At 39.9% G+C, this 15,987-nt stretch overlaps 1 protein-coding gene across 1 annotated transcript in view; it reads left to right on the top strand.

The window, feature by feature from the left end:
- ncanb (neurocan b) overlaps positions 1-15,987 on the top strand; it is a 141,994-nt gene that overhangs the window by 116,360 nt on the left and 9,647 nt on the right. Inside the window, exons 12-14 of the mRNA XM_044043240.1 lie at positions 5,439-5,597; positions 10,797-10,879; positions 11,248-11,392. Coding sequence (XP_043899175.1) covers positions 5,439-5,597; positions 10,797-10,879; positions 11,248-11,392 — 387 coding nt within the window. The remainder of the gene's footprint in view (positions 1-5,438; positions 5,598-10,796; positions 10,880-11,247; positions 11,393-15,987) is intronic.

Genomic DNA, 15,987 nt, shown 5'->3' with positions numbered 1-15,987 from the left:
ATGTCTCTCTCCCTCTTTCTCTAACACTTATTTCCCCTCTCTCTGGATCACTGTCATCTGTCCTGTCGCAAATGGGACACTGAGCCGCCAGCCTTCAAGGAGTCACACAGTTGCACAGCCACACACACATATATATATGTAAACACATGCCTTTTCATAATTCGCTGTATCTAAAAACAAGAAGAAGAAAAAGTAGAGCAGCTGAAATATCACTTGGTGATGTGGATAAAAGACCCAATCAGTCAGCTGAAAAGTCTCTGCCTTTTTTTCCCCCCTAACTGCCGTTTGGTAAAATCTGTGGGAAAGTTAATTGCCGAAACTTACCCCCTACCTCTTGCTCTGCCTGACACCGGCAGCACCGGGAAAAAACGAAGACAACTTCAATAATGTCTAAATATTTGAAGAGGTTGATGTGATGTAGGGCTTTGAGCCACACTGTCAGAGAGGGGGAGTAGAAATCAACAGAGACTTGGTTGAAGATCTGAGCAGGAGAAAACATGCCTGTTTATTTTTGATCATTCCTTCTTCTCTCTCTCTCTCTCTCTCTCTCTCTCTCTATCTATCTGTCTGTCTGTCTGTCTGTCTGTCCGTCACTCTCTGAGCTTCTTTCTGATGCTTACATTTTCTTGTTTTCTCTCTGTCATTCCTTACTGTATCATCCTGTGTTTGATACACATATCTTGTCTGTCTTCAGATATTTTCCTCGATTGCTCAATTAGAAATTGGCCAATAAAGGGCAATATTTCTCTCCACAACACCACATTGGCATAAATGAATGAATGAATGAATTTATAAATGTTTTTATTTTGGTTTCATTCATATACAACGTAAACACAATTGTGCCAATTACCAAAAAAGGAATAGGCCGAAGCATTTGGCTTATTTTTTTTTATTGCCTTATATCCTGTACAACACAAAATACAATTATAGTACTTTCAATTTGCATTGTAAGCTGTTATTATTTTACATTTCAAACCCCAAAAGAGCTTTACACAATTTTATTTCATCATTGAGTTTGTTCCATAACTTTATAATTTCCTTCTTTTAATTTAAAGTATGTAAACAGGAAGAGTTTTATTCACCACACAATGTTTAAATATGTTCACATAAAACATCGTTTAGAAAACTGATTAGTGGATTCCAGATAAAGACAAATGTATTTATTATTCAATAATAATTGTGCTCTTTCCTGAAGTTTAATTACAGGATCTAAGTGTGTTCGATGAAGCAAGTGGAGGGCCACAAAGAACAGAAAACAAAAAACCCTAAGAATGCTGGAATTAAGTGTCATCTTTAATCAGCAGATACTGTATATGAGCGTTTTAGGAGGAACCATGGTGGACAAAGCATTCACATCTAAGATCAAAAAAGGAGAACACGTTTTTAAGCAGGACACCTCATTGACTCTGTGTTTCACTAGTTCAATTCATTTTGGTCTGTATTTGCAGATCCTGAACTGACATTTGCAGAGATATATCCACATGTTCACTCTTGGTTAAAAACACAGAGTCATTCATCCTTCTCCAGACTTTGTCATTACATCTGTGCTGTAGGCTGATGGCCTGGACTCCACAGCACAGAATGTGCAATGCGGTGAAGGTGCATATGTTTGATGTGTCTCTGTGTGTGTGTGTGTGTGTGTGTGTGTCACGCTCACCTCACTGTGACACCAACCCTGACTCTCTCATCCCTGTTCTTGTAGATAACAAGCCATCCCCCACCTCCATGAGCCAAAGTGGACCCACTCCTGATGCTAATAACATGTACCAGCTGCAGTGTGGTCCAACATTTTAAGGAAAGATAGCTCCGAGCCCTGATGATGGAGGGAAAGAGTAGAGTCAGCACAGAAAATAAGAGCAGCAGGGAGTAATTTAAGAGATAACGGCATTAACACTGGGTTGTGGCTAATGCTCATCTATAACATGTTTTTGTAGCATAAGCATGTAAAAAGGCTGCAAAGCGCTGATTCAGATGCATCTTTTTTTAATGTCTCACTATTACTATGATGTTTAAGGTACTGGTGTCCAGTGACAATGCACTGCAGCAAGAGTGCAGCATTTTTATATATTTATTTATTTATTTATTTATTTATTTATTTAACCCAGCATTTGGCCTTGATCAGATTAATAATATACAAGCATTTCTGAACTGCTCTCAAAACCCTTTTTAACTATGTCCTTATCAAGCACACACATACAGATTTCTCCCAGTACTAACAAACATAGATGGAGTGAGACATCATAAAAGATAATAGCTGGAGATGTATTTGCAATATATTCATACTCAGATTACGGTGTCCGGGCTGTAATCTTTAAAATCTACAGAATACATCATGCAAAATTAATTGGTCTGGAAATACAACCTCTTTATTTAAATGCGGCAGCAACGTGGCTAATTAAAAGACAGCTTGATTTAATGCATGTGCTGTTTCAAGCAGTTTAGGTGCTGCCTTTTTTAGATACCAGCAACCAACTGCATTAATGTGTAGAAAAAAATAAAATAAAAGCCACGATATCAAATCCATGAGTAGATCCATGTAAAAGAGAACACACAAAAGTCGTCCACATGGGAAGTTAAAGTTCCTTATAGTTCACTCGGCAGCAGGATTAACCAGAGAGCTGCTGAGCTAACCCACAGGAATCAGAGTATGTGCCTGTTTCAAGGTCATTGGATCAAATCCCCAGACTTCCAGGAGATATTTGAAGCCGCAAAGTAATGAAGCAGTTCTCCACTTTTGCATTTCCATTTCCAGTAATTGTCAGAACAAGTTACAGTGTTTCTCAGAAGACATTATTACATAAAATAAGGACAGACAGGAATTGGAATCTGTAATTGCACTGATTATGTGGTGAATGTTTGTGTTTGATTAGCAAACTAATTCAGATAAAACATGAGGGATTCGAGTTTTTGTATTGTTCCTGCTGTACAGACTGTCAAGTGCAAGTGCTTTCTGTGAATATTATAGCACGAAAGCAAAACACACAGCTGGGGATTGAATCCTACGTGTGATGGATCTAATCATCTCCATATTAAGTCGTATATTTTGTGTTTATCATCATCATCACTTAGTGCCAGTATACAGTATGTCACTTTTTTACGCTGAGTGGGGAAAGTCAGAGTGTTTGTGTGCAGCTTCTGAGCAAATCCATTCAGCTCCAGAGACAGAGAGAGAACAGAAATATCTTTAGCAAATATGTTCAGTCAAAGTAGTAACTTATACATAAAACACAGAATGTACAGTTCACTTCTTGTGGAGGCTTTATTATGACCAAAAAAAAAAATGTGTGGTCACTAAATAGGTATAACGTGTGCACGAAGTATTAATTTGTTGGCAAGAAATAAGTATAATGTCCATCCACCCATCTTCTACCACTTTATCCAGTCCATCACAGGGACACATATAGAGAAGAACAACCATTCACTCTCACACTCACACCTACGGTCAATTTACCTAATCCACATAGTGCATGTTTTTGGACTGTGGGAGGAAAGTGGAGAACCCGGAGAAAACCCCCACACACGCTGGGAGAAATAAGCCTGGCATTGCAAGGAATCATTATTATCGAGAGGCATTTAAACAGAACATGAAGAGCGAGGTTACTTTACAGGTAGCAACGTAACCCTGCCTCCGCCTCGCTGAATGCATGGGTACAAATCTACCTTGGCACAACACTTGCAACGCCAGGCTTTTGAGAATATATTTGTAACTCATTCCTAACCTAAAATAAAACTCAGTCACGTCCATCCCAAAGCTTCAGCCCTCTTCACTCGCTTTACTTGTGCAGCGTTCCACTTCATGAGAATGTTATTAACATTATACCTATTCCGTGGCCACAAATCAGAGTTTGTTTTTCCCATGTCACGTCTGGGGCTCCATATATTTGATATAAATAACACAAACCTTGTGTGTTGTCCCCCTGATGCACCATTACACCTGGTGTCACTACTCAAACCTGAAATCTGAACCAGGAGGCTCTGTGACCGTCACGTACACATGAGCGAAGCAGCATGACTCAGCCCGTAATGTGAACCAGTGTATTGTATTCTGTGGGATGATGTCACCACACTGCACACAGCATTGTGTCTTTAAATGGCCCAGCACTGTGAAGGGAAGAGCGCTTCACAGTATGAAAAGCACTTTCTCCCCCTCAGTGCGGCATGATAGTTTGGGCCCTTGTAATATTTTACAGTGTAAAAAGGGCTTCCATAATGGACTCCTCTCTTTTTCTTCCCACAGCCAAAGTGCATCTCTCTGCATACTAAGCAGGACCCCATACAGGCCAATTTGCACTGGCCAATTTACTGGTGTCACTTCAGATTTGTGAGAGGAAAAGCTCTGGCCTTTTCCCCATTCCCTGCGCTGTAGGGAGGGAGGAGGCACAAGAGGGGGGTGAGGATGAAGGTAGACTGAGGGTGGCTTGGCTGACACATTGAGCCGGAGCCAAATCAACGTAAAACACACATTTGAACAACTGCTTTCACAAAGACGTCTCATTTAAAACGCACAGCTCACAGTCACACAGCTAACCCCTGGAAAGATGAGGGAGGATAGATGAAAGAGATGAAGGCAGAGGAGGAGGACGAAGGGATGGGAGCAGGCAGAGTCAGTGTGGTGACAGAACTGAGACAGGGCTTAATTGCCAAGTGAGCGGTGCACACTGGAAGCCGTTTCTAAGGAGTGTTGTCATTTGAATAGAGCGTTATAATGTATTCAACAGATTATAACGCTCTTTTCGCCACACTAAACTGCCTCGCCACCGACTGACGTCTCTGCTGTGGATTATAACTCAAATCAAAGAGAAAAAGGTACAGAGATAGACGAGGGGATGGAAAGAGCAGGAAGGAGAGAAACAGAGAGGACTTTTCTGTATGGATGTGAAAAGAAAGAGTAAAATTATAGAAAATCATTTCATTATTCCTCTTTTTAGTTGTTGCAGCTGCTGCCTGGAGTTGTTTGATATTTTAAAAAGCCACATTTATCTGTCTACATGGATTTCCCTTTGACTAGGACTGGGCAACAATTTAACAACAGTATATACTGCGACTGATATAAGAAAGGTTCAGTATCAATTGATATAATATAATAAAATCTATTTATTGCTGTTTGCTGCACGTTGTGCTGTAGAAGCTCTTCCTGTAAAGCACAAACACACAGAGGAACCAAATAAGACAACAATTCCCATGATCCCACGCTGTCAACAAACGAGGGCTTTTGTTACTGTTGTGATTGAGAGACCTCCAGCTTCAGAAAGCACAAACTGTGCGTTTAATCTTGAATTATCTGACATTTCATCATGATAATTATCAATATTGACTGATTTGAAACTTTTTTAAGGTTGATAACAGTTCTTGGCCAAATCACCCAGCCCTACCTCTGACTAATGGACTCATCACACTCCTCTTTTTCTCTTCTCCCCGACTTCTCTGTACACCTGCAGACACTGAGGGCTGCGAGCACACATGGAGGAAGTTTCACGGCCACTGCTACAGGTACTTCAGCCGCAGACACACCTGGGAGGACGCTGAGAAGGACTGCAGGGAGCACAACGGCCACCTGGCCAGCATCCACAGCCTGGCTGAGCAGAAGTTTGTCAGAGGTAAGAGGAGGTTGATGAGAACGACAACGGACAAACGGCAGACTTGGCACAGATGCTGTCGCCTTTGTGGCTGTTTGTTCTCATCTAATAACACAACAGGAAATCTTAAATGAAGCAAATAGATTTGGACAAGCAAGCTTCTGTAGAAACTGTACTCATTTTCTTCATTAGTGGGAGTTTGATGGGCTGAGGCTTGCAGAATTCAGTCCTATACAGTTGAATACACAGAACATTTAATGACCCCAGTTGGATCCTAGATTTCCTCACCAGGTCACATGTAGGTTGCCAACCATTATCAGGTGACAGGCATCACATAAAATATCAAGCTTGGCCTGTTTATTTCGATTTTAGACTATTAGGTCAGTTGATTTGACTGGTAATTCCTTTATTTTTGTGATTGGTAATGATGTGATTAGCAACTGTTTAAATTACTAATTTATTTGCTCATTTAGGTATTTGTTAACTTCATAATTATTTTCATTTAGTTATCAAGTTAGTTGTAATTTGATTGCATATTTTATTAAGTAGAAGAAGAAAAAACCTCTACATTTCAGGACACGTTGTCATCACTTCATCCAGGAGCCAATGTTTCCTTTCACCTCAACTGGCCGAGGCAGATGTTTGCAGATGTTGCACATGTTTGAGTCTGGCTCTGTCACAGTTGAAGGGAGTTAGTGCTTCTTCACTGTGTGAACTGTTGGGTTTTTCTTCTTCTCTCTTAAATATTGCAAGGTTTCTGCCTCACTGTTTTGCCTTGAGATAATAACTGCTGTGATTTGGCACTATACAAATAAAATTGAATTGAACAGCGGTAGCAGTTATTGTTGTTGTAGTAGAAGTGGTCAATCCTCATGAGATCAGCCATGCTAGTGACTAGAAAATAGGTCTGCATAATTAATTGCAAGATAATCAAAATCACAATATGACCAAGTGCAACATCCCAATAGAACAGGGGTGTCAAACTCATTTTTGTTCAGGGGCCACATGTCGCACAATTTGATCTCAAGTGGGCCGGACCAGTAAAAATAGTAAAATAATAGCATAATAACCTATGACCAACAAGATCTCCTTTGTTTTTTCATCTTTGTTTTACATTTAATAAAGAATATTTTTACAAAACATGACATTTCTTGAGAAATATGAGTGCAATTTCAACAATATTATGCCTAAATGTACTATTTACACATCACACTGGATCTATAAAGGTACAAACATTTAGTCACAGGTATCTGGAAGTGAAAAATATTACATCTGACATTACATTTAGATTGTAATCGTAGTGTGAAACTTTAACAAATTCATCCTGTGGGCCGGATTGGACTCTCTGGCGGGCCCCGTTCTGGCCCCCGGCCCGTATGTTTGACACCCCTGCAATAGAAGTATTGAAACGACTGGGAATTTTCACAGTTCCTTTGATTGAAAATCCACTGTAACATGGCAGCCATTGATTTTCAGTAGTTAGCTGTAGACGACTAGACTTGAGTCCAGGCACTACTGAAGTGACATCAGTTATTGATGATTCATAAAAACCACATTGTGTAGTGATTCTCTACACAATCTTCCAGATTCTGGGTCACTATAAGAATAACTGAGCAACTGTGCCGCTGTTCTTGGTCTCAATTATAAGCTTGTTCATCATAGTAACAGCAGCTGACCTGAGGGGTCAACACTGTCCAAACTCGACCTATGGTGGCCTTTGCATAACAGAAAGGATGTAAATGCTTTTTCACAACTCTCTCTGCTGATTTCAGTGTTGGTTTATACATCAGGATTATTATATGCGGGTGGAGTTGGTCTTCTTTTGCATAGTCATTTTCTGCCTAACAACAAGACATGCATGTTAATTCTCGCTGCTGTCGAAACATAACGGCGACCTTTTGTCATATGCCCTAAGTACATAAGCCTATTAAACCTAGACCACATATAAAAATGAATGTAGTCTTCCAGTTTCAGAACTAATGACATGTTTCCGTCATTTGGAATGGTTCGGTTCGGAATGGTACGTATTTGTTTGTGTTTCCATTAAGAACAGTATCCAAAATAGCTGCCCCTAACTTTTCCATTGTTTGGTACCCTTCCCTTGGAGTACTAGAGTAATGGTATGGTACAGGTGGAGCTAGAACCACGACTGTCAGCTGATTGGGCGACAGAAAAGCATCGCTTCCTTGTGACCGATGTTTCTTCGATGCCCGCAGTCTATTCTCATACAAAGCTTACCCCCACCTACCTAGTACTAAGTAGTAAAGGTACTGTTTATGTCTGACCCAGGACTTTACCATGATGGAAACACAGCTTAAAAATATATTACTCCACTGGTTGTACTTGATACACTGATTTTTAATGTCAGTAAATATTTTCCTGAGGAATTAATGGTCTGAATTACTAGTTTTGTTAGTAGCTTTCTAAATGATGTTATCATTTAGGAGAAAATAGAAGGTAAGGTACGTCACATGAGTAGACACTAGGAGTCATTTACAGCTGGTATCGTCCAATAGGAGCGTGGTTGCAGGCGATGCCTCTCAATTTAATTTGCTAAACGGCAACAGGGCTCCCGGCAAAATAGCAATGCTGGAGGCTTCAAAACAGAAGTTCAGATTTTTATGGGCGATGTTACGAACGGTTCCCACTCGTACAAAAACCAAACGTTTTTTTATTCAGAGCAATTATATATCTGCCAGTAAACCCTGCTCAGTGTTACACACTGAACCTTGAAATATTGTCAATGATTTGGTCTCAATCGTCTAATCAGCTCCACACTCTGCCACATGCTGCTCTTACCAGCTGTTGATTTAGCGTATATCTTCTCCTCTACTTTATTATAACCATACTTGGTGATGACACCTCTTGTCTTATGTGAATTCCATAACTCAATGATGAATGTCTGCTGGGTTCAGCACTGAATTGCCCTTGAAGGTATTTTATTACAGTCCCTGCTGAAAAACAGCCTTGGGAGCCAGGCCTGTTCAGCCAAATGAATGTGTTTCACCATTTGTTGCAATGAAATAGAGCCACGGGCTGTGATGTAAGTGCCTGTGACACAGCATTTAATAAACTATTATATTCTCTTTGCGAATGTGATTTGTTGTGAAACAAGTGAAAAATGAAGATGAGGTAACTGCAAGTGTGTCTCATGGGGGAATTGAAGTCAGAATGTGTTCAAACCATTGACTGTATATATAAATGGACACAGTCTTCCTATTTCCAAAACAAATTCCTGTTTTTTAGACTTAGACTTAGACTTAGACTTCCTTTTATTGTCATTGCACAGAAAACACAGCAGTGAAAACTGGCAACGAAATGACGTTGCTTGGCAAGCAGATAAAAAACGTCACTAACTGTAACATTACATACAAAAAGGCCTTACGCTACCAACTGAGATCATTCACTCCTCAGGATAATGTTTATTAACATTATAATTCAAGTTAGAAAGACATTCTTTTGTTCATACACTTCCATTCAAAGAGTTAGTTTTGCAACCAGCAGGGGGCGACTCTGCTGGTACTTCCTGGGCGGTGGTAGAAGACGAATGGATGGAAGACTATGTTTGTTTTTATGTGCGCTCTATGGTTAGAACTGGGTAAAATATGACATAAAAACACTGTATTTAGTCATAAATTCTAAAAAAAAAAAATGTTCCTCACTTAAATGAGTCATTGTCATAATTAAGTTTTTATGAGAAAATTTATGCCGTCTTATTGTTCATTGTTTAGGTTTTCTTGTAATGGATCATTTGTAATATATTATAATAGTGTTCACGAGATATCTTTCTTCATTGTGTTGTTCTTTGTGTGAGAGCCAACCCATCTGTCATTTCATTTTTGTCCTGAATCATTTATAAATCTTATTTGAATATTTTGGCACAGGTGCAAAGAAGACAACATTGCCACACTTGTGTGTTAATGCCCAACTTTTTTTCTAGATGCTTTTCATAGACTTAAACACGTGAGCACAGAGAGCAGTTTATTGATGCCAGGCAGCATTAGCATGTTAATTCTACGACAGTCTTTACTCTGATTTCCTCCTTCTTAGCCTCTGTCCCACTGGCAGTGCTCCACAGCCTCTTGTGCTGCAGTGAGGCCAGATTATCAGCAGCAAGCTTCTGCAATAATGGATCCAAGCTGTTTCGGACAGGTGCCAGGGCAGTGCTACTCATCGAACACCCATCTTTCTTGTACACAAGCCTAGTTACCAAAAAGTGTGTTTAATCGCCTCGAAAATGGACATCTCCACCCCTACAGTAAGGGGATCAGGGTAATTAGGAAGATTAATGGGGCTGATAATGATGATAATCAGATACACTATGATTGAAATTCCAGTACGAATGTGCGCGCACACGCACGCACCTGTGCAGACGCACACAAATGAGTTAAAAAAATGCCATTATTGAGGTTTCTTCTCACACACAAACGCAAATCTCATCACTGGAGCATCACAGATAGAAATGATGTTTCTCCATTATTGTGAGATCAAAGCAATCAGAAAGCCCAGATTACAAATGTTGATAATAAATGCTGTCACTTACGACTGACTCAAGGAACCATTCTATCGGCTGTATTTAGAAAAAAAGAAGAAGTTTAATCAGGATTAGTATTTGCCAGCCTCAGGAGTTTCGAGTAAGATTTGAACCCTAACCTTTTTAGTATAGAGTCTTCTACGTTTTTATTGCAGCATTTAGTCACTTCACAGTACACTGGTTACAGTGAAACCACTTGCCTGACTATTCTATTGTTGTTTATATTCATTGTATCTGTCTTGTGTTATATTTTATATTTTTGTTCTTCATTTTTTACTTTATTTTTTACTAATTTATGTTCTTACTTAATCTTCTTTTAACTCCTCTTCACACTTTTCTTTCTCTTCAGCTTTTAATTGCTGGTATGCTATATTTAACAATTTGTTGTGGCTGGACTGCTTTGATTTCTTTTGATTCTTTCTCCGTGTTGTTTTTGAAAACTTTGTCCCACGTTGTGTATAAAAAAAGTGATTTAAACATAAACCTGTCTCATTATCCATTAACACCATCAACCAAACATTTACAGGCTATGTTTGATTCACTTTTCTAAATTCTTTTTAGTCATTTGACTTCTTTGGTGCGTTCTCTTGTGCCTGTTCTGTTTTGCACTGCACACGTATGTATGCCTTCGTCCTCTCTGTGGACACGTGTGCTAACTTCACCTTTTGCATTATCCTTTTTATCAGGTCTGAGTCATGACAACACCTGGATCGGTTTAAACGATCGAACAGTGGAGGATGACTTTCAGTGGACTGATAAGACCGACCTGGTGAGGAAACATACATGGCTGGATGGATGGATGGATGGATGGATGGATAGATAGCTAGATAGATAGATAGCTAGATAGATAGATAGATAGATAGATAGATAGATAGATAGATAGATAGATAGATAGATAGATAGATAGATAGATCAAAAATACAACTTTTGGAAATGAAAAAAATAATATTCTATACAGAATGTATTATTATGTATTGTGTTATGTATTATTATGTATTATTATTATGTATTGTATTAGTATTATTATGTATTATTATTGTTATGGAAATTCTAATTTTGAAAATGATGTTCATTCACTAAAAAACTGGTTTCACAGATTATTTTCCCTAACAGCGTGTGTCTCTCCGTGTGTTGCAGCAATATGAGAACTGGCGTGAAAACCAGCCAGACAACTTCTTTGCAGGAGGGGAGGACTGCGTGGTTATGATATCCCACGAGAACGGCAAATGGAACGACGTGCCCTGCAACTACAACCTGCCCTACGTCTGCAAGAAGGGAACAGGTGAGAACAGTGTACGAGAGAGAAGAGAGTGTGCTGTGACTACAAGCGGTGATTAACGTGACTGACAGACAGGTGAGGAGGCAGAGGGTGACGCCGAACGCAACAGGAGAATACTGCAAAAGAGAAGTGAGAGACCTGGGATTTGAAAGAGAAGTGACGGTGATGAGTATGACAGAGGGAGGTGCCGGGGAGTCTGAGGAAAGGGGAAAATGGAGAAAATCTCCCTCTGCTCTCAGTTCATTAGTGTGAAATCTGGCAAAGTCTTTAAAGGAGAACCATGAGGTATAAATGGTGATCAAAGTATTTTTTTCCCTTCTGATAAGTAGCTTGTTTCTTTTAAAGCACAAAGACTGACAGCTCCTGCACCTGCAGGTGATTACTGCGACATACGGACTGTGTCATACTTAACATTGCTCGCGTTCCTGTGCAGTGGCAGAGATTAGAACTCAGGCTCTTCAATCAGTGCATGTACTTCAGAGTCACATTCATTAACACTCACCACCACTCCTCCCTCCGTCTCTCGCTTCTCCTCTAGTTTCAACTCTCCACATTTTTCCTATAACGCTTCATTTCCTCTGCCAAATGTTTTTATCTTCGAAAGCTGAACTGTGCCCGGAGTCGGAAAGCTTCTGCTTCATGTCCCATGAATTTCAGCATAACATGAATAAAGCAAGACTGTGGGATTGGAGCTGGGCGTGGCCTAACTCTCGCTGCAGCAAATGAAAGTGGATTGATTATTACTTCTAAATTAGGACAAATTTACTTCTAAGTAAGGAATCCTCTGCAATTGTCATCTTGATTGGGAAATCGACGTCGAGTGTACGAGGATATTATTTGCCATATAATCAGTTAATTTATCTCTACTGGGCAAGTTTGATGGTGTGTGGGGACATTTTAAGCCTTGAGACAGAGGCGTCTTCAATCTTAATATCACCACTGCTGCGTGTGTTTGAACTGAATTCCTTAAAAATAAACCTAAAAGCTGCCTTTATCCTCTTTCTTCACCCCTTAATATTTAACAACGCTGAATATGAACTGCTGTGAGCCCTGCCATTACGTTAACAGTTACCGATCTTTGAAAAGTCTCAATAATGTCAGCCATTCATGGGCTCTGTGTCAACTTTTTTGTAGATGCAACTTCTGAATTTGTTTAGGTTTAACAAACACAAATACATCAATTTGGTTTTTGGATTTTGGGTTTGTGAGCACATCAGGTTTTGTCATCAAGGGCGTAGAAGAGTAGAGAATGTTCTTCTAAACCCACAGGAGGTGAACACATCTCCTGAAACATCCTGCTCCGTTCTTGTATGAAAGAAAAGGTATTTCCCTCATGAGCGAGGTGTTGCACCACCGATGATGCCTCACCTCTGATCCTAATCAGTCAGCTGCAATTATCAACATCTTTCCATCAGCCTGGTTTCACTCCCATGAAGCCGTGTATAATGTCTTGTCTTATAATTGCAGTTATACACCTGCTACACCTGATTTCTACTGCTTACAGCAATGTGATGCTCTTGTGTTAGGGTGGCCATGAGTCCGGATGGTTGATGTAAGTACTGGGAGGTGTCAGTGACAGACATGTTTCCACACAACAGACCTTTGGCATTATGCTGCTTTTTTGAGCCGCTTGTACCAGAAGTTCCTTGGCAACCAAAAACTCTTGGATGCTGCGAGGAAAGAGCAGAATTATTGCAGATAGACATTAAACTACCCATTTAAGTGATCTATATGCAGCTTTATTTATTTGTTACATTAAGTTAAGACTGCACTTTGCAAGGTATTGTTCTCACATGTCAGTTGTCGGTTTTTAAAACAGATGTTTCGTTGTGATAAAGTACAAATGCTGTAATGACATTTTTTATACATCATGATGTTAGGGCTGCAACTAACGGTCATTTTCACAATCTTCTCATCTGTTGATTACATTCTCGATTAATGGAGCATTTAAAATACCAAAAAATGTTCATCTGTGTTTCCCAAATGTGGAAATGATGATGTTCTCAAATGTATTGTTTTTGTCCACAAACCAAAATGATTCAGTTTTAACGATTTCTTTGTTATGTGGAGCAAACAAAGCAAGGAAATATTCACATTGAAGAAGATGAAAAACAGAAAAAATTGTTTTAATTGTTAATATGAAATATAAATAATATAAAATACTCTCATTAATAGTCATCGAATAATCCTTGCAGCCCTACGTAATACATCATGAATTATCTTGCAATGAACAGAGTTTCTCTGAATCACTGTGTCATCAAACTATCGTTATCATGGTATTGAAGTATAGTTGCGTGTCCTTCTTGTTGGCCGCCCTATCTTGTGTCACCGTTGGCGTGATAACAGCGGCGTGTGAGTTGGCAAATGTGTTAATCAGTCATCTCGGGGCCAGTCAGCATGACGTGTCACGCAGATGGTGATGATATTTCTTTAATAGTATCAAACAGGGGCGAGACTGTCATCTGTGGAGGACGAGGGTCAGATCCCAGAGAAACACAGCCAGATACATCATGTACAGTATTTGGTCAAATTGCTTGAACAAGCTCCAAATCATCACTCTCATGCATATTGAAGCCTGTTGATTTCGCCTCAACACTGAACTTTCAGAAAATGTTTTTTTTAATGGAGCTACGCAGTCATCTGAACATCTGTTTGAAGTTTCTCCTGTTTCATTTTCTGTTGTACAAATCGTTTCCCCATCATTAAACACTGGTTTTCAGGACAATCAGAACAGAATCTCACTCAAATATGAGACCTTTGTATCTATAAACAGAACATTTTGTAAATGTATGCAGCCGTTAAAACGGGAGCAGTGTAGCGATAAGAACAGATTTGAGTTCTGCATTTACATTTGGATTAGAATGAGGACAAAATAGTCCTCTGCCTCTGAGCTGAGTAAATTTACCTCACAACTCAACCTGGAAGTGTTATAAAATCCTTCCATGGTGATGATGGGTTATAATCTATGTGAAGAGGAAAATGAATGACATTCTCAGCTCGCTCGACAAGTGCTTTGGGAAATGACACACATCACACTGCTGTGTAATGCAATCATACAAATAACCCTGTAATTTCGGAGGTGTGTTTTTTGACAAAAAAAAATAAATAAATAATTCAAGGGAAGGTGAAGGTGTGGTGACACTGTATTTTATAGTTGTTGGGTTTTTTTTATTCCTCTAGGTACGGTATAGAATAATTTAAAAACTCCTCTACTGTCTGTCTGTTGGTCTGAGCTTCAGCTGTCACTGGCACCTCACAAACAACTGCTGCAGTTTTTAGTAACAAGACATTACTTGCCCTCATCCACCTTCTCCAGGTGAGATTCACTCCCAACTACGGGAGAATGCACATTTTCACGTGTCTCAGATTCGACTGTCGGTGGGTGAGCAGATGCTTTGAGGATGTGGCGATGAGTTGAGAGGAACCAGCATCTTGCTGCCTGCAGCTCTGCCTCTAACTCACAGTGACTACCTGCTGCCACACAGACACAGACACAGACACACACTGACAGCAAATGCCTCTCGAAGTGCGTTGTTTTCAGGAATACAGCCACAACTGTCACCTGCATGGCAGGTTATTTGCTCCCTTCAAATGAAACCAGAAATAACTGCTAGGAATTATATTTGATATTATCTTAATCCGGCTACACGGTGGTTTAGTGGTTAGCACTCTCGCCTTGCAGCGAGAAGACCCGGGTTCGAGCCCCGGTTGGAACAAGGGCCTTTCTGCATGGAGTTTGCATGTTTCCTCCCACAGTCCAAAAACATGCAATTTGGGGATTAGGTGAATTGGACACTCTAAATTGACCGTAGGAGTGAGTGTGAGAGTGAATGGTTGTTTGTATCTAGCTGTGTGTGGCCCTGCGATGGACTGGCCAACTGTCCAGGGTGTACCCCGCCTATCGCCCGATGTAGCTGAGATTGGCACAGCACCCCCCGCGACCCTCTGGTGGAGGATAAAGCGGTTAGATGATGACTGATTATCTTAATCCCTCTCACTACAGGATCATTTGGCCAGATAATCTGCACAAATCAGTCCAAAATCAGAAGACACCGACTATTGTCGTGTCCTCTCAACATTAATGATGTTTCCCATAACCTCTGTTGCATTCACTTAAATTAATAAATCAATGTATCCCACTCTTATTTTTAGATCATTTAAAGATTTTACATATCATGACAGACATGGACGCACTGCAGCGCAACTTTTAGGTGGTTAACAGCCCCATTTTTAATTTCAGTGGTTTGAATCAAGTGTAAAAGAGGTCTTTGCTCAGTGACAGCCTTGTACTTCACTTCATGCTTTATTCCACAAAGACCTTCTCTGATTTAGAATTTCATCAAATCATGGCTGAGTTGAGGGACTTTTTTTAATCCCCTCTTCAGTAGACTCTGACTTTGCTTTGCCCTTGTGATGAGAAATCCTTCAGCAGTGTTCACAGGTGAGGGATGATGGAACCTGTTGATTCAACTTCTGTATTGACTCTGGCGTGTTCTCAAGTGCGTATTGTCCCTTCCCTCTTTCTTTCATTTCACAACACTTGCAAAGAGTTAATGACATTTCTTTACCCTAAGTATTGAAATCAAAATAGGACACAT

This window comes from Solea senegalensis, linkage group LG14, assembly GCF_019176455.1.
Source record: "Solea senegalensis isolate Sse05_10M linkage group LG14, IFAPA_SoseM_1, whole genome shotgun sequence".
NCBI lineage: Eukaryota > Metazoa > Chordata > Actinopteri > Pleuronectiformes > Soleidae > Solea > Solea senegalensis.
Note: the sequence above shows the minus strand (reverse complement) of the source record. Positions and strands in the feature narration are given on the sequence as shown.